General features: G+C 38.4%; 1 protein-coding gene and 1 non-coding gene across 3 annotated transcripts in view; both read left to right on the top strand.

Moving 5' to 3' along the window:
* The window catches only part of COPS4 (COP9 signalosome subunit 4), a 38,167-nt gene extending 14,612 nt beyond the window's left edge, over positions 1–23,555 (top strand). The window contains exons 4-10 of one of the 2 annotated variants that reach the window (XM_088836428.1): positions 86–189; positions 4,930–5,083; positions 5,239–5,389; positions 11,602–11,772; positions 16,310–16,425; positions 18,064–18,148; positions 23,050–23,555. In XM_088836428.1, coding sequence (XP_088692554.1) covers positions 86–189; positions 4,930–5,083; positions 5,239–5,389; positions 11,602–11,772; positions 16,310–16,425; positions 18,064–18,148; positions 23,050–23,183 — 915 coding nt within the window. In that variant the 3' untranslated portion in view covers positions 23,184–23,555. The remainder of the gene's footprint in view (positions 1–85; positions 190–4,929; positions 5,084–5,238; positions 5,390–11,601; positions 11,773–16,309; positions 16,426–18,063; positions 18,149–23,049) is intronic. The other variant, XM_088836429.1, reaches the window with a different exon arrangement.
* Positions 8,155–8,289, top strand: LOC148777896 (small nucleolar RNA SNORA70). The gene has a single exon (XR_016037490.1). It is a non-coding gene; the product is annotated as a small nucleolar RNA SNORA70 (small nucleolar RNA).
* Positions 23,556–24,450: the final 895 nt, after the last annotated feature.

Consider the following 24,450-nt stretch of genomic DNA (forward strand, 5'->3'; position numbering starts at 1 on the left):
AGCATTGTCATGATAGATTATCATTCTATTTAATTAGTTACTAATATCAGTGGAAATAACTTCACCCATATACTTCCTATTTCAGGTTGCTTCCATAAGACAGCATCTTGCATCCATATATGAAAAAGAAGAAGATTGGAGAAATGCAGCCCAAGTGTTGGTGGGAATTCCTTTGGAAACAGGACAAAAGTATAGTAAATAGTGGATATTGGCTGGATATGTATAACTGTTCACTTACTTTTTCGTTCCATTTTAGTACAGGAAACATAATGAACAATTTAATGAATAAATAGATAAATTTTGTGCTGTGTTAGAAGGTGATAAGGGCTATGGAGAAAGGGGATAAAGTGGGGGCGGGATGTGTTACTAAACAGGGTGATTAGAGTGGTAGGGTGGTCCTGATAGCACCTTTCTAAACACTTGAAGCGGGTATCAGAGTGGCTGTGCGCTCCCTGAGAGAAGAGTATCTGTAGATCCTCTTGGAGAGGATGGCTAGTGCAGAGGCCGCAAGATGGGAGCTTGTTCAGAGTGTTTTAAGAGGACCAGGGAGACCACTGTGAGTGGAGTGAGCAAAGGGGAAAGTGACAGGGGGTGAGATCAGAGAGGACTGGGGACCAGAGTACGTGGAGCCTTGTCAGTCATTGTAAGGCCTTTGGCATTTTTCTAAGTGAAACGATGAAAAGCCTTTGAGGGATTTTGTACAGAGGACTGACATGATCTGAGTTATATTTCATTTTTTAAAAAAACATTTGTTAATTTCGCTGTGTCAGGTCTCAGTTGTGGCACTCAGGCTCTTGGTCGTGGTGTCTGGGCTTCTCTAGTTGTGATACGTGGGCTCAGTAGTTAGGTCACACGGACGTAGTTGCCCCACAGCATGTGGGATTCTTAGTTCCCTGACCAGGGATCAAACCCACGTCCCCTGCATTGGAGGGTGGATTCTTAATCACTGGACCAAGAGGGAAGTCCCTGGCATATTTTAAAGAGTCATTCTAACTAGCGTTGAGAATAAACTAACTGTAGGCATGCAGCGATAGAAGGAGGGACCTCAGCGGAGAGGCTATGCACTACTGCAGGTGAGATGAGACTGTGAGAAATGTTGGACTTTGGATATGCTTTTAAGGTGAAGCTAAGGATTTCTTGACAGCTCGGATATAAGAAAAAGGGCCAAGAGAAGTCCTGAGTTTTGGTTTGAACAACTGGAAAAACAGAGTTGGATAACCAAGTAGAAATACCCAGTAGAGAGTTGAATTTGTTAGTCTGGAGTTTAGAAGAGAGGTCTGGACTAGAGATGTATTGACACCCGTGGGAACCGTTGATGTATAAATGGAATTTAAAGCCATTAAACTGGATGAGATCTCTGAGGCAGGGCGTATAGGTAGAGAAGGGGACTGAGTACTGGGTATTCTGACATTAAGAAGTCAGGGCTGGAGGGAGGTGCAGCGGGTGAGGATTGTCCATTGAGGTAAGAGGAAAACCAGGAGAATGTGGCATGTGATATCTGCGGAGCCAAACGAGGAAAGTGTATCAGGAAGGAGCAAGTGATCAGTGTGGTGTTGATGGTCACGTGAGATGAGGAGTTGAAGGTTAACCATGAGAGTGAGTAATGTGGAGATCACTGGTGGCCTTGACGGAAGCGGGTTTGGTGAAATGGTGAGAGCGAAAGCCCGACTGGAGTTGTTGACAAGAGAATGCGAAGAGAAGAACTGGAGACGGTGAGCATGGGCAAGTCCTCGGGGAAGTGTTCACAAAAGGGAGCGGAGAGGTAGGGTAGAAGGTGACAGTAGACGTTAGGTAGAGATTGTTTTTTTCCTTAATGATTCAGTGGAAGGCAAAACTCTGATCTTGGGGAGTAATGGAGGGGATTCTTGCAGGAGTAGACGAGAGGGGAAGGAATCCATAGGCTTCAGATAGGCCAGCAGATGGTTCGTGCTTGGCAGGGTTTCTCAACCTTGGCGCTGTTGGCACTTTAGAGTGGACAGTTCCTTGTGGTGGAGGCTGTGCTGGGTATTGCAGATACAGTGTAGCAGCACCAGGGCCCTCTGTTCACCGAATGCCAGTGGCGCCGCTACTCCTAGTTGTGACTATCAAAAATGTAGACATTGCCGAATAGTCCCTGGTGGGCAGACTAGTCCCCCGTGATCTACCCTAACAGCCAGGAACAGAGAGTATATGGTGCACATGTTAGTAATATGGTGGTGGAGTGTGTGAGTACTCTTTGATTATGAAGTTGGAATCAGAGTCATCAGCTGATAGGGGTGGGAGTAGTGAGGTTGCAGAGATACAAGAATATCAGAAAAATTACCCAGGAGAGTGGGATAGTAAATAGACTAAAGATGTACAGTATACTTGGCAGCGTTAAGGCTCGTTTAACAGTCGTTGTCTGTAAAATGAGATCTGTCAGATTGGTCGGGTGTTTTTCTCCATCAGAGTTCAGCTACATGGTTGGAAGAAAGGAGTGGATGAACTGTCCGATTTAACCAGCATTTTGATTTTGCCCAACAAGTACAACAGCATGAGAGGAACAAGGCAGACGAGTGCATGTGCAATTCAGTGATTGTAATGATTGCCCATAGGGGTCGAGTGAGGTCGGGAGGAAAGTGAGGCTTTTAAGGAGAAAAATACAGTAACAATGTAATAGGATCAGTGGTTTGGGGTCACAGTGAGTTCAGTGGATTTTTGGGCTTGAGATACTAGAGAACATGAGATGGAAGAACAATTAGAAAAATTAAGATTATAGTTTGTAGCTCTTATTCACCCAATCTTGCCTTTGATATGATTCTAAAAAAATATTTATAGTTCTTCATATTGCACAAGAAAGATGAAAGTTGTGAAACTCTTGGTTATATTATTGAACACACTTCCTTTTTCATTTGGCAACTATAAAAATACAAACTAAATGACAAAAAATATTTTCAGTTACTTCTCTACTCTTACCAGGTGAATAAGGGATTCTTATTTTGTCTTCCTTAATATTTGTGACCATAAGGCAAACACTACTTCAGGTATCTTGCCTTTTGTGTGAAATGATGCCCCTTGAAAAAGCAGTCAGTATATGAAAAAGCCTTTATATATAGATGTTGAATTTTGTTTTCTAAGGCTTCTTGTTAATTCAGTTTTTTCCTTTGATAGTTTGAAAAGGCTGAAAAAGTTAAAGTGTTAGTTTCTCAGTCGTGTCTGACTCTTTGCGACCCTATAGACTGTAGCCCGCCAGGCTCCTCTATCCATGGAATTCTCCAGGCAAGAATACTGGAGTGGGTTGCCACTCCCTTCTCCAGGGGGTCTTCCTGACCCATGGATCGAACTTAGGTCTCCTGCATTGTAGGCAGATTCTTTACCATCTGAACCTCCATGGAAGCCTCTGAAAAGGCTGAGGGCTTTCTTAATTGCTGTGGTCTTATTCTGTCTGGAGCAATGTCTTGTTCAGTTCAGTTCAGTATAGTTGCTCAGTCGTGTCTGACTCTTTGCAACCCCATGAATCACAGCACGCCAGGCCTCCCTGTCCATCACCAACTCCCGGAGTTCACTCAAACTCATGTCCATCGAGTCGGTGATGCCATCCAGCCATCTCATTCTCTGTCGTCCCCTTCTCCAAGCAAATGATTTATTTTCATTGGTAGTTGACATAGTTCTTTGCAGGGATGGTTATTAACGTTTTGAGAGTACTGTAACATTATCTGTGAGAATACCAAAAACTGAAAATTCTTAGTCGTTTTCTAAACAAGTTAAAGTGATTTGAATAAATTATTGAGAGCTTGTTTCCCTAAAAAAGGATTCATTCTGATTATGAAAGTAATAGATATAACAGATATACTTGGCATAAAAAATGAAAATGCAGAAAAATACGGTGCTGTTTATAGCAATATATGTAAATATGAGTTGTCAATGGAAATAATAGAAAATATTAATAATATATGACTATGGAAATTTTTGAATTGATATAAAATTTTCTGAAGAATTAGTTTCAAAGTTAGGGCCAAGTAAACTCTGTTCTTGCCACATGGTAACACCACTTTTGCTGATAAGTAGAGTTAACTTTTCTGTGAGGGTAAATCTTGAATTATGTGAGTTTTGAATTATATAAGGTCTTCAGTTATGCATTGCATATAAATGTGACCTTTGGGATAAGAAGAAAAATGAAAACTACCTGTATTATCACTCCAAGAGATAATTGCAATTCCTCTCTTGATGTATGTATATAGAAATAACATTTTGATAGTGTTTTTACGTATTTTTATCCTTTTTTTCCATTTAGTGAAAACTTATGACTATTATCAGAAATAATTATTATAATAATGACACTGTATATAATTATTTTATATATATGTAACTGTGTAGTATCTGTCATCTTTATATACCGCAACTTAATTACCATAAATACCATTATGGGTGATTTCCATTTTTTCCTATTACGGATATTTATGAATAACTTTACAAATGAATATTGTCTACATGTATATGTGTGTACATGCATGATTTTTGGGGGGGATTTATTTTTTAGAGGTAAAATACAGTAGGTAAAGAGTATATGCATTTTAAAGGATTCAAAGAATGGTTGGAGAGCATACTGCCAAATTGTTGTCCAGGATGGATGTATATGTCCATAGTTCTTTTGGTGGTGGTACATGATATGTCCTTGAACTGGGCTTTTTTTATTTTATTTTTTTAAAGACCTTTGATTTGTGAGATTATCTGAGGGTTAGAAGAAGCTAAAATAGATATGAATAATGACAAAAATAATGAAAATTCGGTAAAATTTATTTTGGAGATGTTTTTTAGCTTCTCTGTGTTTTTCCAATGCAGTAAAAAGTTTGAGTCCCTTATAGTAACAGAATATATGTGTACATATCAGGACAAAATAACTTATTTTCTATCACCCCTAAAAATTTTCTTGGTGAAATAGTCATTCTGTGTCTTTCTGTTATCGCCTAGACAGTACAATGTTGATTATAAACTGGAGACCTATCTGAAGATTGCTCGGTTATATCTGGAGGACGATGATCCAGTCCAGGCAGAGGCTTACATAAATCGGGCATCGTTGCTTCAGAATGAATCAACCAATGAACAGTTACAGATACATTACAAGGTAACTGCTGAACTGGTTTGGAATTAATTTTGTATTGGAGAATTCCACAATATTAAAGGTGCTCCAGAATATCAGTTAAATGCTGTTGTTATACATTAAAAATTTCTTTTGCTTTTTAATTTTTCCCCCTAATTGAAACATTTTCCCTCTTATAGGTATGCTATGCACGTGTTCTTGATTATAGAAGAAAATTCATTGAAGCTGCACAAAGGTACAATGAACTCTCTTACAAGACAATAGTACATGAAAGTGAAAGACTAGAGGCCTTAAAACATGCTCTGCACTGTACCATCTTAGCATCAGCAGGTAAACAAATCATTTATGCTTTAATGAATAGAAAGCTATCTTTGCTTAATAATTTTAGGTTCGTTGCTATCCACTGGAGAAGGGATAGGCTACCCACTCTAATATTCTTGGGCTTCCCTGGTGTCTCAGCTGGTAAAGAATCCGCCTGCAATGCGGGAGACCTGGGTTTGATCCCTGGGTTGGGAAGATCCCCGGAGAAGGGAAAGGCTACCCACTCCAGTATTCTGGCCTGGAGAATTCCATGGACTGTATAGTCCATGGGGTTGCAAAGAGTCAGACACGATGGAGTGACTTTCACTGCTATTTGAGGATTTGGTGAGAAACTGTTCAAGAGGATGTCTTATTAATACAGTTATGATTAATTAAAACATTTAAGCAGTAAGAGTAGGTTGCTAACCTAAGACGTTTTAAAAATATGTTTACCAGCCTCTTACCCACAAATATTAGGAATTGTTAAGAGATAATCTGAAGGTTAGTTCTGCTAAAATATCACTGAAGAAAATGGATATTGAGAATTACACAAAGGGAAATGAAAATTAAGATCTAGAAATGGGTGATATAATTAATGTATTGCTTTGGGGATTTTTAAAATTTTTTTATCTTCACGCCTCAGTTTTAGACCTGGCACTTATCTTTTTCTCCAATAAATATAAGTAGTAAACTATTCTTTGTCCTTTTTACTAAACTATAGCATGTAAATCATTCAACTTATAAAGCAGGAAAGGGCATTGAGGGGAAATGCTGATAATTCTAAGCCATGGTGTTTCTAAATCATTTTATGTTTGTTTTTGAACTGTGTTTAGTTGAGAGCCTAATGACGTATTCAGACTACACATTTCATTCTGTATGAAGCAGTGATCTTATTTATTCTTGTTACTGAAAAGACAGTACATAAAATGGTACCACTTTCTACTCTGAAGAACTATTACTGATTTCTTCTATCTCTTTCAGTATATAAGTGTGTATCCTCCTTTTTATACACAGATTATAACATGATATACACACTTTTGCAAGGTGCCTTTTTAATGTGGCTATCCATCACAGTGGTCTTTATACAGCTCATAAAACTCATTCTTTTTTATTTTCTACCCTTCGTCTTTATCATAATTAGTCAGTTACGATGCTGTAGTGATTATACGTGTATGTGTAGGTTAAATTCTTGAATCTAAGGGTGCATACATTTAAAATTTTGATAGAAATTAAGGTTGCCTTTTGACGTTACCCTCTAAACAATAATGTCTGTGTGTACCTAATTGTTGTTGCGTTGTTCAGTTGCTTAGTTGCGTCTGACTCTTTGTGACCCCATGGACTGCAGCAAGCCGTGCTTCCCTGTCCTTCACTGTCTCTTGGAGTTTACTCAAGTTCATGTCCATTGGATTAGTGATACTGTCCAACCATCTCATCCTCTGCCACCCTCTTCTCCTTTTGCCTTCAGTCTTTCCCAGCATCAGGGTCTTTTCCAATGAGTCAGCTCTTTGCATCAGGTGGCCAAAGTATTGGAGTTTCAGCTTCAACATCAGTCCTTCCAATGAACACCCAGAACTGATCTCCTTTAGGATGGACTGGTTGGATCTCCTTGCAGTCCAAGGGATACTCTCAAGAGTCTTCTCCAACACCACAGTTCAAAAGCATCAATTCTTTGGCGCTCAGTCTTCTTTATGGTCCAGCTCTCATCTCCATACCTGACCAGTGGAAAAACTATAGCTTTGACTAGATGGACCTTTGTGGACAAAGTAATGTCTCTGCTTTTTAATATGCTGTCTAGGTTGGTCATAACTTTGCTTCCAAGGAGTAAGCGTCTTTTAATTTCATGGCTGCAGTCACCATCTGCAGTGATTTAAACTCTGAAAAATTGAGAAACCTAGAGAGCTTTTGTTTATGTAGAGTGTATCTGTTGTTTAGTGTATTAGAAATTGAACTGAGTAATTTAAAAATTTTATTCATTTTAAAGTAACAATAGTAGATCTGTTACATATGAACATAAGTTACTTTTTTGGACATACCACATGGCTTCTTAGTTCCTGACAAGGAGTTGAACCCACGTCCTCTTTAGTGGAAGTGTGGAGTCCTAACACTGGGACCATCAAAGAAGTCCATGCTTGTTTTTCTAAATGGCTAGTTATTTGACTTGGTATTCTTTATTGAATTATGCATCCCTTTTCTCCCTGTTGATTTGAAGCATGTTATAATAGATTTCTGGACATAGTATTCTATTCCATTAATTAGCCTGTGTATTTATGAATATACTAATCCTATGCTCTTCAAATTATTATAGCTTTATCTTTACACTGTCTTATTATTAGCAGATCTTCCTACTCTTTATTATTCTTTTCTAAATTTTCCTGGCGTTTTGTTATATTTGCTTTCTCTCACTGTTTCTCTTTCACACCCATGCGCGTGCATGCACACACAGGTTTTTATGTATCATTTTAAAGTAATTTTGAAGGCCGTCATGACACTCCTTCATGTATCATGATGTATCTCCAAAGAATAGAAACATATTTTTCTGTGTAACAGCAATACCATTATCATCCGTAAAATAGTTAACAGTGAGTGATTTCACTGTAGAATTTGGCAGCTGGTCCATATTATCACTGCCTCAGTTAGCTCAAGGATATCTTTTATCCCTGCCTTTTTCATCTTAAATAAGGAGCACTTTTATGTGTGGTATTTGGTGATTATGACTCTTTAGATTCTTTATTGTGGTATAGTTCACATACAACATTGTATATAGTTTCCTCACTTAAAAAAAAAAAAAAAAACTTTTGCAGCCAATTAAGCCGACTGTGCTCTATTCCCTGTGGGGGCCCAGTGTGCAGTGGCTGCAGACAGCAGCCTCCTCGGTAGTGTATGCAGCCTGTTGCCTGTACAGGTTGCCCTAAGGGACCTTGGATACAGCTCTTTCCAGTGGACTTTCATGACTGGCATGCTGTCCCCAATCTAGGCTGCAGACAGGTATACATGGTGCTTTTGGAAAGCCCTGGGGCACACTGGCCAGGGTCCACATTGGCCAAGTCATAATGTCCATCCGCACTGAGTTGCAGAACAAGGAGCCTGTGATTGAGGCCCTCTGTGGGGCCAAGTTCAAGTTCCTTGGCCGCCAGAAGATCTACATCTCTAAGAACTGGGCATTTACTGTGTTTAGTGCAGATGAACTTGAAAACATGGTGGCAGAAAAATGGCTCATCCCGGATGGCGAGGGGTCACATATTATATATACAACCCTAATGGTGGCACTCTGGAAAAATGAGGGGCCCTGCCCTTATGAGAGCCTTGGCGCCGTCCCCTCCTTCCTCTTGCCCACCAAAGAATCTTAAGTTCCTGTCCAAAAAAAATACTGACTTTGAAGTTATTATGTAGAATGTCCTTCATCCTAGATTTTTTGATCTACATGTTATGTACTATGCTTAGTCGCACAGTCATGTCTGACTCTTTGTGACCCCATGGACTGTAGCCCACCGGGTTCCTCTGTCCATGGAATTTTCTAGGCAAGAATATTGGAGGAAATTGCCATTTCCTCCTCTTGGGGATCTTTCCCACCTAGGGATTGAACCTGTGTCTCTTGCGTCTCCTGCATTGGTGGATTCTTTACACTGTGCCACTTGGGAAGCCCTCTTTGAGAGATATATATATCATATATAGTTAATTTATTCCTTAATCCCATAGATTCCTTATAAAACAGAAATTATAGCCAGAGGTTATATTAGATTCAGGTTAAATTTTTTTCTAGCAAGAATACCTTAGAATGATACTATATACTTGCTGTTGAATCACGTCAGAGAGCACGTACTGCTACATTGTCCCACTGTTAGTGATGCTGAGTTTGTTCATTTAATTAAGGTAGAAACTCCACTGTAAAGGTACATTGTCCTCTTTGTATTTTGTAAGTAGTTCATGGGGTGCTGCTTTGACACCACAAAAATTCTGTTTTCCAAATTCCTTCCCATAATCTAATATCTTAATAATCCTTGCTGGATCACTCATTGCATATAATATAAAATAAAAAATGGTGAATTATTCATTCTTTGCTCCTTTTTTTCCCAAATATCACTGTGAACTTTTTCTCTGCTTATTCGTCTGCATGTAGAAGCGCACAAAACTGTACATACAGAAACATGTTATGTACAGAAAACATGTACACACAGAAAACTGTACATATCAAAAGTATACACTTCAGTGAATTGTCACAAATGAAAGCCATCATATAGTCAGTGTCCAGAAAAAGAAACAAAATATTACCAGCACTGTGAAAGCCTCTGTCCTGCTTTCTCGTAATCTCTATCCCTAACCCCCAACCCCTAAGAGCAGTCACTAGTATATATTAGTTTTGCCTGCTTCTTATATTTATATAAATGAAGTCATGTAGTACATATACTCTTGTCTTTCTTCTTTTGCTCAACTTTATGAAATTTATCCACATTGTTACAGGTATTTTCTTCATTTTTGTTGTTGTGTGGTATCCCATTCTGTGAATATACCACATTCTTTACCCTATTGCCTTGTCATTGGCTAATAGTAATAGTACTGCTATGAATATTCTTGTATATTTGACTCAGTTTTTAAAATTTATTTGTGTATTACAATAAATTATAGTTGTGATTCTTTTTGATGCTCAAGTTGTCCCAAATATGACCAAATTATGTCTTTTTTGATATGGCCCCCCTGTTAGTCTTTGTGTACTTGCCTGATATGTAGTATAAAATGATGCCTTAGGCTCCTTTTGTATTTTCCTTGCCCCACACGTGAAATCAACTATTTATTAAGGATTTCTAGTTCCTCTTAATGAGGTTAGCAAGATCAGGATACTGGGTATGCTCACTGATGCTGGATGTCATTGTCATTAGGCTCTTTCTGTAATTAGAGCTAAAAATAAATTTAAAAAGAAAAAGTCTGTTCATAGTTCTATTTCCATTAGTTCACTTTTTAATGTCATCAGTTATCATGTGATTTTTCACCACTTAAGGGTACTCAAAGGTGTAAATTGAGACTATGAAAATCAAGTTTTCCATCTGAGAAATGTTTGTTCATCTTTCATCAATTTTTTATTATTACCAGAAGGATGCATGTTTGTTACAGAAATATAAGTAAGCAAGAAGAAGAAAATAGCAATTAGCTATAATTTGAACCATTTGTAACATTTTGGCATATGATTGGTTCTCCATATCCATGGGTTCTGCATCTGCAAATTCAACCAACCATGGATTAAAAATATTTGGGGAAAACATTTTTAGGAAGTTCCAAAAGCAAAACTTGAATTTGCTGGTGCCTGCCAGAACTATTTACATAGCATTTACACTGTATTAGGTATTATACATAATCTGGAGATGATCTAAAATATGAGGGAGGATATATGAAGGTGGTGCAAATAGAACATCATTTTACTTAAGTGACTTTTGCATTGGCAGGTTTTGGTATTTATGAGGGAGTCTTGGAACCGGTCCCTGTTGGCTACTGAGAGAGAATGATTGTATATCATAGTCTTCACAGATGAATATACAGTTGATCCTTATTATTCACAGATTCCATGTAGGTGAATCTTCCTACTTGCTAAAATTTGTCACCCCCTCCCAAATCAATGCTTGAGGTGCTTTTACAGTCATTTGCAGACATGTGCAGAGTGGCAAAAAAGAGCGGCAAAAAATTTGAGCCCCTCTACTTATATCGTTTCCAGCTGGTGTCAAACAAGGTGATGCTCTACATTGTTTCAGCTCTCCTACTACAAACAAATGTCCTTTTTTGTGGTCTATTTGATACTCTTCACATTTTCATGCCTTTGTTGATGGTTTTGCTGTTTTTAAATGGTCCTTAAGCGTAGTGTCATAGTATTATCTTGTGCACTCAAGTGTGGGAAGTCTGTGATGTGTCTTATGGAGAATATACGTGTGTTAAGTTAGATAAGTTCTTTCACATGAGTTATAGTGTAAGCCATAAATTAAGGTTCCTTTAAACAAACACACAAGACAAGATTACATGTTGACCAGCTGACAAAATTGGTGTGACCAGGGGCTCATAGGAACCTAATCCTGTGTCAACCCTAGGAGCAGCGGTTGAGTATTCACTAATTCAGTGTTGGCAGCGACTTTATAGGACATAGCTATTACAAATAATGAGGCTCAACTGTATATTTTAGTAGGCAAAAATGGGGTCCTAAGAAAGATTGTTTTTCATTGAAAAAAGAGTGAGAATATTTGATGCTCGTTTGTTTCCCTTAGGACAGCAGCGTTCTCGGATGCTAGCCACTCTTTTTAAGGATGAAAGGTGCCAGCAGCTTGCTGCTTATGGAATCCTAGAGAAAATGTACCTAGATAGGATCATCAGAGGAAATCAACTTCAAGAATTTGCTGCCATGCTGATGCCTCACCAGAAAGCAACTACAGCTGATGGTAATGACTGCTTCTTATAAGTATGTGGTAGTGAATATTCAGATCACACTAGTGGAATATATGTTAAATTTGAAGAGTCTTGATATCTTTCTGTAATATTTTAATCTAACGCATGGTAAAAAATGAATATTGACTGAACATGAACATCATACATGGATATGAGTTTGAAATATAAGGGTAGACCTATTGGAAAGCATTTTTTGGAAACTGAAAAGGCAGAAGAATTATAGGCTAGGCTTATAGCACTTGATTTTTTAAAAACTCAAACCATTTGGTAAGTACCTTAAGGAATTTTAAACATCAGTTTACAACAGAGCATAATTACCCAGTCCTATTTTAGATAGAGCAAAATTTGGCAGAGTAGCTTGTGCAAGCTTCTTAAGGGGTAAGTGTTTCCAATAAGAATAGAACTTGGTGTTGTGTTTCCTACTGTTTGCTTAAGTCAGACTGTCTTTGCTAGGAAAGAATTTTTAATAGATACTTGTTCATAACATCAATAATTTTATGTATGTTTATCTATAGAGATTTTAAGGTATTTTATAACAATAACATACATGACTGAAAATATAGATGTAGACCACTAGAAATATGGAAAAGGTCAAGACAGACATGCAGATCTGTCAAACTCATTGCCTTGGATTCACTGTCATCCCATATTGAAGAGAATTTAGCTGTATAGAATTATTTATGTAAGATTTGCAAAAAGATATATATACCTCACCAGTCACTGCCCTAGTTCCCATATTTACTGAAGCCATTATATTGACCTATTGAATTTCTTCTATTTAATTGTACATTAAGAAACAGATTATTATCTTTCTGTCTAAAGGAGATAATTTATTCTATAGGATATTCTTTATGACGATAGAAAAATTCCATTTCACTCTTAGAGGGTTAGTTGTGATTCTCCCAAGCACTTGATTTAATTTAAGTAATGTGAGTTGATAAACTGATTGATTTTCTTAATTTGATAGGCTGCTGCTGCTGCTAGAAAGTTTAAAAAATTAAATTTGTAGCCCACCTGAAATGGGTGTGTTTTGACCATTGCTAGTCTTCTTTTTCTTTTTTAAGTTTTCTTGTCTCCTGTGTATTCTGAGCAACTTTAATAAATTCTTTTGCAGGAAGTTATCTGATAAAAGCTAAATAAATAAGAAAAAGTTTCCAGAACTGATATAGTTAAACTTCAGATTTGACTTTGTGCTTTCTGGCCAAAGAAAGAAAAAATAAAATTCGATTACTCTTCTAAAATGAGGGATTCTAACTGGGATCTCTGAGAATGCAAATGATTTTCAAATTTCTCACAGGAGACTGTGTATATAGGACAGGTATTTTGTCATCTTCTTTCATTTTAGCCTTTATTACTTTATTTTTCTTGGCCATCTTTGTTTATTGTCATTACAACCCCTAGGCTAGCAATCTTGAGACATAATGTTGCTGTTATATTACAATTCAGTGGTTTTAATATATTCCCAGCATTTTACAGTATTACTGCTAAGCTATTTTCTGCTCTGTAGATTTGCCTATTCTGATCTTTTCATATAAATGGAATCATACAATATGTGATCTATTGTGACTGGCTTCTTTGACGTAGCTTAATGTTTTCAAGGTTCATCTGTCGTAGTGTATATCAGTACTTCATTCACTTTTATTGCCAAATAACATTGTGTTACCTCATTTTATTTCATCAGTTGATGGATATTTAGGTTCTGTTGTGAACATTCATGTAAAAGTTTTTGTGCGGACATAGGTTTTTAATTTTTAAAATTTTTAATTCTCTTGGATGTATATCTAGGAGTGGAATTTACTGGGTCATGTGGTAGCTACTGTCTGTACAAAAAACTTTTACATGAATGTTCACTACAGCATTATTAATAGCAAAAACAACCTAAATGTCCATCCACTGATAAAGAGGTGTGCTGCTAGAAAATACCATGGATGGAGGAGCCTGGTAGGCTGCATTCCGTGGGGTCACTAAGGGTCGGACACGACTGAGCGACTTCACTTTCACTTTTCACTTTCCTGCATTGGAGAAGGAAATGGCAACCCACTCCAGTGTTCTTGCCTGGAGAATCCCAGGGATGGGGGAGCCTGATGGGCTTCCGTCAGTGGGGTCACACAGAGTCGGACATGACTGAAGTGACTTAGCAGCAGCAGCCGCAGCAGTCCGTGGGGTCATAAAGAGTTGGACATGACTGGGCAACTGAATAGCAACAGCAGCATGGTAACTATGTTTAGTCTTTTGAGGAGCTGCCAGACTGTTTTCCAAAATGACTGCCCCAGTTTACATTCCTGTGTGCGGGTTCCATTTTCTCCATGTTTTCTCCCACAGTTGTTACTATCTTTTTGGTCCAACTTTACTTTGCCTGTGAATATTCAGTTGTCCCAGCACTATTTGCTGGACTCTTATTTCCCCACTGAATTACCTTGGCATCTTTGACTGTAAATGTGAGTTTATTTCTGGACTCTAAATTCTATTCTGTTATTCTGTATGTCTGTCCTCACACCAGAATTCCTCAGTCTTGATGGCTGTGTCGCATTAGTAAGTTTTGAAATCAGAAAATTTGAGCCTTCCAGCTTTGTTCTTTCTCAAAATTGCTTTGGCTCCTCTGGGTCCTTTGAATTTCCATGTGAATTTTAAGATGAGTTTGTCAATTTCTGTGAAGAAGCCAGCTGGGATTTTGTTAGGGACTGCACCGAGCCTGTATATCAATTTGGGGAGTTAACAATATTAAATCTTCCATATTTTCCTATTTATTTAGGTCTTTATATTGGAAAGTGGCTAAGAGAGTAGATCTTAAAAGTTCTCATCACAGGAAAAAAATTATAACCGTGAGGTGATGACTCTAGTTAACTAAACTGGTGATGATCATTTCACAGTATATATATATATCAACATATATCATACATATATAAGGTATGTTATGTACTGCAAGGAGATCCAACCAGTCCATTCTAAAGGAGATCAATCCTGGGTGTTCATTGGAAGGACTGATGCTAAAGCTGAAACTGCAATACTTTGGCCACCTCATGCGACAGGTTGACTCACTGGAAAAGACTCTGATGCTGGGAAAGGTTGGGGGTGGGAGGAGAAGGGGACGACCGAGAATGAGATGGCTGGATGGCATCACCGACTCTGTGGACATGAGTTTGAGTGAACTCCGGGAGTTGGTGATGGTCAGGGAGGCCTGGCGTGCTGTGATTCATGGGGTCGCGGAGAGTCGGACACGACTGAGCGACTGAACTGAACTGAATACACCTTAAACAAATACAGTGTTACATGTTAATTATATCTCAATAAAAGGGAAAAAAAGAATTGGGTGACCCCAACAGTCTAACACTTTCAGGATGGGGCCTTAGGTCCAGAACTCTGTCAGGCCCTGTTTTATCTTTCTTAGGGGAAGATTCTATGCCTGATATCTCATGAAGCGTTCTTGCCTTCCAAACATTTCTCACATTTGCCTCAGTACAGTGCTTGTGCAGTGCTCAGAGGAATAGAGACATTCCCATTGCTCTGTATGTTTTGACTTATCAAGCTTACAGAACAGGTTGCATGATTGTTTTGCTGCTGCTTGCTGATGAAATTTGTGCTTGTAGCAAGAGAAGAGAAGGCAGTGAAGCTGCTAACTAGTCCAAGGAAGCAAAATGCTAAATCCAGAGGACTAAATCTGTTCAACTAATAAGTAACTACTTGCCAATCATCTTCTAAATGTTATTTTTATTTAATTGTATGATTCCAAATGTACCACTTAGGGCATTTTGGTTGCTTTTAAAATTTTGATAAGAATAAAGACAATGATTATGAATTATTCAGTTCAGTCGCTCAGTCGTGTCCGACTCTCCGCGACCCCATGAATCACAGCACGCCAGGCCTCCCTGACCATCACCAACTCCCGGAGTTCACTCAAACTCATGTCCACAGAGTCGGTGATGCCATCCAGCCATCTCATTCTCGGTCGTCCCCTTCTCCTCCCGCCCCCAACCTTTCCCAGCATCAGAGTCTTTTCCAGTGAGTCAACTCGTCGCATGAGGTGGCCAAAGTATTGGAGTTTCAGCTTTAGCATCAGTCCTTCCAATGAACACCCAGGATTGATCTCCCTTAGAATGGACTGGTTGGATCTCCTTGCAGTACAAGGACTCTCAAGAGTCTTCTCAAGAGTCTTCTCCAACACCACAGTTCAAAAGCATCAGTTCTTCAGCTTTCTTCACAGTCCAACTCTCACATCCATACATGACCACGGGAAAAATCATAGCCTTGACTAGACGGACCTTGGTTGGCAAAGTCATGTCTCTGCTTTTTAATATACTATCAAGGTTGGTTATAACTTTCCTTCCAAGGAGTAAGTGTCTTCTAATTTCATGGCTGCAATCAGCATCTGGAGTGCTTTTGGAGCCCAAAAATATAAAGTCTGACACTGTTTCCACTGTTTTTCCATCTATGAATTATTACAGGTCTGGAAAAAAATTTTTTTTAAAAAGATGCATCTTTTAAGAGTGTAAACCTAGTTTCAAAATTATAACTTTCTTATTTATATTTAAGGTTCTAGCATCTTGGACAGAGCTGTTATTGAACACAATTTATTGTCTGCAAGCAAATTATATAATAATATTACCTTTGAAGAACTTGGAGCCCTTTTAGAGATTCCTGCAGCTAAGGTATTTTCTTATTTCCAATACATAAAAAGGAAGTTAAGAGACTAAATCATTGATATAAAGAGAAAATAAAACACATACAGTTGGACCTCAATAACTGTGAATGAAAAATGTGTGGATATGGAGGGGGCCAGCTGTATTCATTGGACTACTCCATTTTATGTAAGGGTCTGGAGCCTCCGTGGATTTTGGTAGCCAGGGCCCTCATGGAACCAACCCCCCAGGGCTGATATTGAGGGATGACTATAATTGGTAAATATTGTATGCATTGTATGTATGCAACAAAAACATACATAAAAAGCCTCAGATAAATGGAAGTAAATTATTTGAGTTAAAATAGTACTATAATGGAATTAATTGTCTTTGGTTTTGGATTTTTTTTAAGTTGTAATTCATGGTAAAGTGACCTAGAATGGAAATCTTAAAGGGGTTCCAGGTTATGATTCCCATTATGTAAGAATATCTTTGTTTCATATCTGTTCAAATCCACCTCAAAATGGTTTCTGATTTTTAACTGACATTTGCCTCAATTCTTTTTCCTGCCCTTTAATGACTATGGTAATACTATAGGCTATTCTATTGTAACTTCTGTGGTTGATTTAACTTAAGAAGTTGGCTACGTTATTAGGGAGTTGATTTCATTCTTAGTCATGATAAGGTTTGGTTGGCTATGTATAAATTCCAGACAAGTGTCAGTATTATTTAGAGGGTATTTCAAGTGTCATCTACAAAACATTCTCTTAATTTTAAATAACAAAAGCAAGCAATCAACCTTACTTTTACTAACTTGTGGACCTTAAAGTCATGCAGTTATGGTCACATCCCCTTTTATCTGTTAGAAAATACTAAATTAAAATTTCACTAACACAATTCCTTTACATGTATGCATTTAATGCACAGTAAAGGCAGTGGAACAATTTTGGAACCAAGGCTTTAGTTACCATTAATAGATGCTTTCTTCTTAGGCTTTGAGGTATGATTCCTTGCTGAGACTAAGGGAAGTGAATATATTTTTAGCAGTAAATGCTAGTCATAGTCTGTTCAGGAGTGAATTAGGGTTGATTATGAACATGATCAGAATTACTATAATGACTGTCACAACCCAGTTTCCTTAACAGACAGTAAACATGAAGTATGTCTTTAGGAATTAGAGGATCTTCTGCTTCCCTTTAATTGTCTTTTAAATCCTTGCATTTTCCTATTGAATTTGAACAATTTTCCCTTCAAAAAAACTACTGTCTTAAATAGTTTTGCGGGTGATAAGCAATGTGAAAACTGATATGAAATAGAATAAGAAAAACTAGGGATTTTTTTGAGGTGTGGATCCCAGAGAGAAGAAAAATTGTGAGTTTGATTTTGAGGAGAGAGAAAAATTGCTAAGAGGGCTAGATGCTTATTCAAAATCTTACAAGAGAAACAGATCCCAGTTAGTGTAAAATGATGGATTGTACCCAGAAAGAATTGGGAGATTAAATAGGCAGATTTATAGGATTTGCTCTTGTAACGAATGGCAGATGAACACATACATAAGGCTTAGTGATGGTCAGCTAACCCAAAAGCTTTCAGTTCTGTTGATGAGCATGTGTGAATAACTCGATATGATAATTGAAATGTCTAAGAGTTTGTTTTTTTTTTAAACAGGCAGAAAAGATCGCATCACAAATGATCACAGAAGGACGTATGAATGGATTTATTGATCAGATTGATGGAATAGTTCATTTTGAAAGTAAGTTTTGCTTGGTTATAGCATGATAAAATGACAGTGTTGTGTATTTGTGATTAAAACATGGTGAGCAACTGCCGAGCATTTGCCTTTGACCCAGCATCTTACTGCTGGAATGAATTTATTTCCCAGAGAAACTGTTGTTGTTGTTCGGTCACTCAGTCGGGTCCAACTCTTTGTGACCCCATGGACTGCAGCACGCCAGGCTTCCCATCCTTCACCATCAGCAGGAGCTTGCTCAAACTCATGTCCATTGAGTTGGTGCTGCCATCCAACCATCTCATCCTCTGTCGTCCCCTTCTTCTGCCTTCAATCTTTCCCAGCATCAGGGTCTTTTCCAGTGAGTCAGTTCTTCTCATCGGGTGGCCAAAGTATTGGAGCTTTGCTTTAGGATTGACTAGTTCAATCTCCTTGCAGTCCAGATGCAAGGAGGAAAAATTGAAACTGGGATTGTTATATTCATTCACTCACCAAACATTTATTGACTGCATACCATGTAGAGGGCGTGTAGAAAGGACAGTTGCATTTCCTATTCAACAGCTCACTAAACTGATGGAGGCAGACAGATAAGTAGATCTCGTGACTTGCTCGTTTGTCTTAATACCTCCTCATCCCCTCTTCCCACCTCATTTGTGCCCTGGACCTTATTGTTCCAGAACCATTCTGCTTGGACAGTTGTAACTTGAAATATCCCACTCTGGCCATGGCCTTTCCCCAAGCCTTCCTAGTGGTCTTTGTCAGGCATGTCTGCTTTACCTCTTCCTTGACCGCACTGGAGCTTTTGATCTGTGACTTTCACTTTCTTCACGTCATCCTAGCCCTTTAAAATTCTTTGAATTTATTTTATTATTTAAAAATGTTATTTATATTTGGCTGTGCCAGGTCTCACTGCAGTATGTGGAATCTGGGATCTTCAATCTTCATTGTGGCATGCAAGATCTTTTTTTTTTTAAGTTGCAGCATATGAACTCTTTAGTTGTGGCATGTGGAATCTAGTTCCCTGACCAGGGATTGAACCCGGGTCCCCTGCATTGGGAGTACAGAGTCTTACCCACGGGACCTCCAGGGAAGTCTCCCTTTTTAAAGTTTTGCTGTTCTTCCTGTACAGCTCAGAGTTCACGGTTCATCATTTCAGTTACTCTTTGGCAGAAACCCCAGACCACTTGCCTGCTAACTTTGTTCCTGCTGTCCAGCAGGTCTTCACCTTGAATGACCCCATCCTTCAGCTTTTCCAGGCCTGTCCTTGAGTAGCTAAACTAGGGTTGCTGGAGAAGAGTCAGAGTCCCAGATTGATTGATACCGCTGCAAATTCAGGGTCCTGGGTTCTCGACACTGCCTGGGATTCTTCATACATTTCTCTAGTCCACTCTTTTTCCCTACTCTGCAATGACTGTTTCAGATTTCAGTTTCCTAAATCTCTGACTTTTATCCTCCTTCACTCAGGAGAAAACTGCATTTCCTATTCATAGGGAGAAGAAAAAAAAGCTATTCATATGAAATTATCTTAACTTCTTTATCAGATTTATAAACTCCTGAATGTTAAACATAGATTGAATTCCTTTTCTTCTTTTGTGTTATACTGGAGATGGTTTCCATCTCTCTTTCTAGTTCTTCCACTTGGGGTCCCTTCTCTGAACTCTGCCACTTCCTACTCCCAAGAGAAATCTTTCTAAAGAACTTGAGCTTAGCCATTATCTTGTCCATTTTCATCTCCCCCGCCCCCTTTGTTGGCTTCTTTCTATCAATATTTAAACATACTCGGTCTCCTCTGTTTTAGTAAAAATCCTTTTATCTTTCAGGCTTCATCTTGGCTTTCCATCATATCGAATAGGGTTGACCACTTACTCCTTTTTGATTGCGCCCCACCCCCTTGACTTCTGTCTGTCTCCTTCACCATGTTCTCCTACTTCTGCTCCTTTTTCTCCAGATATTCTTCCCAGCCATCTCTGTAGACTCTGTAGTGCTTTGCATTTAAATATTGCGGCTGCTTAGGACTTACTCCTTGGCCTTTTTCTCCTCGCTCTGCTGAGTTACCCTAGTAACCTAGTACCCTCTCATCTACTCCTATTGATCCATCTCTATGCAGACAATACTTAGATTTCTAGAATAAATCTCTCTTCTGAGTCCCAGACTCTGCGGCTCTAATTGACAAGTAGGTGTTTCCCACCTTACTGCTTCGTGGGCATCTCAAAAAGAACATATCCAAAACCACATTCACCATTTCCCCTCCCTGCCTGCCTCTCAGAACAACCAACCAGCTATCCAGAACTAGAGTGTTCGCTTTCTCCAGCACCCTTATCCTTGACCCCTTCTTTTCCATGCTGCCCAGAATCCTTTCAACTTTCTGTCTTATGTGTATCTAGAATCCACATACTTTTCTTCATTTGTTACTGTCACCACTCTATTCTAAGCTCCTATACCCTCTTTTGGGCTTAAGAAATAGCCTCTTAACTTTTTTCTCATGTCTGCAATTGCTCTTTTCTAGTCCCATTGCCCTGCTACAGCCAGAGTGATCATGATCTTTGAAAAATGCAAACAGGCAGAAAAAAGAAATAAAAACCAAATGAATCAATGTTACTCTATTCTGTTACATGCTGATTGAATGGTTTCCCCATTGCTTGTAGAGTAAGATTCTGCAAAGTCTCCAAAAGTTCGTGCATGACCCTTTATGAATTTCTCTTTCCAGTCCAGCACACAGGTCTTTTTGTTTTCTCTATCACTGTAAGTTCCTTCCCACATCAGACATTACAAAATAGCCATCCCTCCACAGCCAGCCTCTCCAGTCATCTTCTATTTGTCCCCGTGTCTTAGTTTCAACAGCGTTAATCAATAATGATTTTCCTGATTCCTCAGTTTAGGAGTAGCTCTAAGTTATATGTTCTTGTCACCCTGAATTTCTTGCTAGCATTAATCATAATTATTTCCATTTCTGTGCTCTTTGTCTAAATGCCTGTTTCTGTTACCAAGCTCAGCTTCTTAGTGATCAGTATTGTTTCTTGTTCCCCATGGTATGTCCAACATCTTTTCCAGTGCCTTGCCTATTGTAAGTGGGAAATAAATAATTACTGAATTAACAAATACAGTATATGATGAGTAGTATAGCAGAGGGGTCACCAAGTAAAAGAACAATTTGAATTAATGTCTGCCAACTTGATAGAATATGGAATATTTTCCTTTCTAATTTTCTTAGATTAAAAATATTACAATGGTAAATCTGCTCTTATTAAGAAGTAAATATTACACCAATGACTAAAGGAAGAGTCTGTAATATCTTTTCACTTTCTCTTGCATTCCTCTAACCCCACCTGTCTGGCACAACTAGTATCAGTCTGAGATCTTGTCTGTCTTTCTGCATGCATATATAGATAAGTAAAAATGTAGGGACTTTAAAAAATGGCGTCATACCTTAAAGTACATAGTATTCTATAACGTGTTGTTTTTTTTTAAGTTAAGATACCGTGAACATATTTTCAAGTCACTAGATAAAAAATCTAATTTATTTGTTTTAATTAGTTGTGTAGTTATTTCATGGAGTTCAACTATTCACCTGTTGATAGACATTCAGGTGGTTTCCTTGTGCAAATCTTTAAATCCTGGGACACTTAGTTCTCTAGAATGAAGTCTCAGAAGTTGCATACTTTGATGCTTCAGAGGATATATGTATTTTGATTAATAGTACTACCAGTTTGTTTTCCAGAAAGCTGTAGCCATTTACACTTCCACCAACATGAGAGAATGAATCTTTAACAATTGGATATTCTTTTTCTTTTTTTCTTTTGCCAGTTGTTGGGGGGAAATGCTGCATTATTGTCTTACTGTACATTTCATTGGCACTGGTGAAGTTTAAATCTTTCCATGTATTGGTTATTAGCATTTTCTCATCTGTGAATTGACGTTATTTTTTCTTACACATTTCCTTCCTTCTTCTCCATACCTTTCCTATATCAATGTTATAGATACTTTTATCTTGTTCAGGAAGCAGAACAGAGAAAGGGGGGATTGTCTTGGAAATTTCTTTAAATTTATGTATTAATAGAAAAGGACTGATATTTTTAAGATATTACATCTTTCCAGCTGGAAATGTTATTTGTATCTACTCAAGTTATTTTATGTCCTTTATTCAGATTTTATAGTTTCTTTCCCCTTCATTAATTCTGTGTGCAAATTTGTAAATGATGATGCTGTTTTGGATGGAACTTGCCCCCTAGTTTTTCATTTCTAACTGCAGATTTCTGGTGTAGAGAAAAGCCTGCTAGATCATGAGGTTTTTGTTTGGAGTTTAAATCTTAAAATATTCTTGAGAGTCCAGCAGAAACAGCTTGGAGTAGATAAATAGACTTACTTTCCCCAGTAGGTGGCAGTGTCTTATGAAGCTATAAAGTCAAAGAAAGTGAGTCGCTCAGTCCTGTCGGACTCTTTGTGACCCCACAGATTATACAGTCCGTGGAATTCTCCAGGCCAGAATACTGGAGTGGGTAGCCTTTCCCTTCTCCAGGGGATCAAACCCATGTCTCCTGAGTTGCAGGCAGATTTTTTACCACCTGAGCCACAAGGGAAGCCCAAGAATACTGGAGTGGGTAGCCTATCCCTTCTCCAGTGGATCTTAAGGTATAAACTGAGTGATAAAAGTACTTCAGTGCTTTTACTTCAGTGAAGTCATCTTATTGTTGTGGCTGAGGTGGTTCGGTTGGTTTTATTTTGTGTATTTTTGTTTTGTTTTATACTCTGTGCCAGTGATTGGAGTACTTTTCTTTACTGTTGCTTAATTAGCTTAATTTTGTCAGCCAAGAGGTTTGAAGTAAACTTTTAAAAATCAGTGTTTCTGTATTTTGCCTCCTAACTCACATTCACTATGGTTGCAGAGGAGTAACTTCAGCTTTGTACATTATTCCTTTTTTCTTTAGCACGAGAAGCCCTACCAACATGGGACAAACAGATCCAGTCACTCTGTTTCCAAGTGAATAACCTTTTGGAGAAAATTAGTCAGACAGCACCTGAATGGACAGCACAAGCCATGGAAGCCCAGATGGCTCAGTGACTCCTTGCAGACCGTCTGTGCACACTACATCTTTTTCCATGTTGTACGGATTCATTTCACTCTCTCTCAAAAACATTTGCATCATGACCTTACATATTTCAATCCCTTTTATGCTGGATTCTATTTAAAGAAGACATTATTAGAGCAGGAAGTACAAGCATTTAAAAATATGTAGTTCCCATTTATTCAGGGTCTCTGTGTATCAAGCTAACTCAGATGTTTTGAAAGCTTTTTCTTTAAACAGAGTAAGTGAAATATCTGTGGCCAAGAAGTTTGGGATTTGTGATAACTTTGTAGTTATGTAAAACTTAAGTGCTTTGTGCCTCTCCACATGTGATTATTCAAATAAATGGAGAAGTGAGCCAAATAAAAGTAGTACTTTTGTTTTTAATTAGTGCATAGTGTTTTGTTCCTTTTCCCTTTCACTTAAGCAGACAATTATTTGTCCCGTATGCAAGAAATGAAAAGAGAAGCCAAAAAGCCTCTTCCCTAAGTATTCACAGTCACAGAGCCAAGAGTCAGCACGTGAAATACTTGTACCAAGTCTGAGAGCACACAGTGGGGAAGTTTTTATTTAGCAGAGAAGGATCAGCGAAGATTCCTCAGAATCATTCCAGCCCCGCTTCATAGAGAACACGGGGAAGGACTTTAAAAAAGAGTCTGTAGGCAACTACTAGTTTCAACTCAAACATGTAAGGAGCTCAACTCCATCCTCACAGCAAGAAAAGGCTTAACAGGTGGAAAAAAAAATCAATTCCTTTTCTTAGATCCACCAGAGAATTGGGGTCACAGGGCACACAACCACTCCCAAAACTGGAGAAATAAACAGAGTTACAGTAGAGGTCAGCTTACCAGGAGCAAAGCAGCTTGGGCCAGTAACTGGTGAATAGTGAAATAGTAACTTTGACAAATTACTGGAGGCTAACTATGGACTAGGGCTTCTGTGGTGGCTCAGTGGTAAAGAATCTGCCTGCAATACAGGAGGTGTGGGTTCGATCTCTGCTTTGGGAAGATCCCCTGGAGAGGGAAATGGCAACCCACTCCAATATTCTTGCCTGGGAAATCCCATGGACAGAGGAGTCTGGTAGGCTGCAGCCCATGGGGTTGCAAAAGAGTTGGACATGACTTAGCAGCTAAACAATAGCAAAAAGTTTGGATTGGCAGGACAGTTAAAACCCCCTGGCACTCCAGGAAGTTCTCATGATTGAGATGAGGGATCCCCTTGTGTTTCAAGGGAGGAGAAAGCAACTATTTTGAAATACTTCCA

This window comes from Moschus berezovskii, chromosome 5 (genome assembly GCF_049115385.1).
Source record: "Moschus berezovskii isolate FMDL1 chromosome 5, NW_MosBer_1.0, whole genome shotgun sequence".
NCBI lineage: Eukaryota > Metazoa > Chordata > Mammalia > Artiodactyla > Moschidae > Moschus > Moschus berezovskii.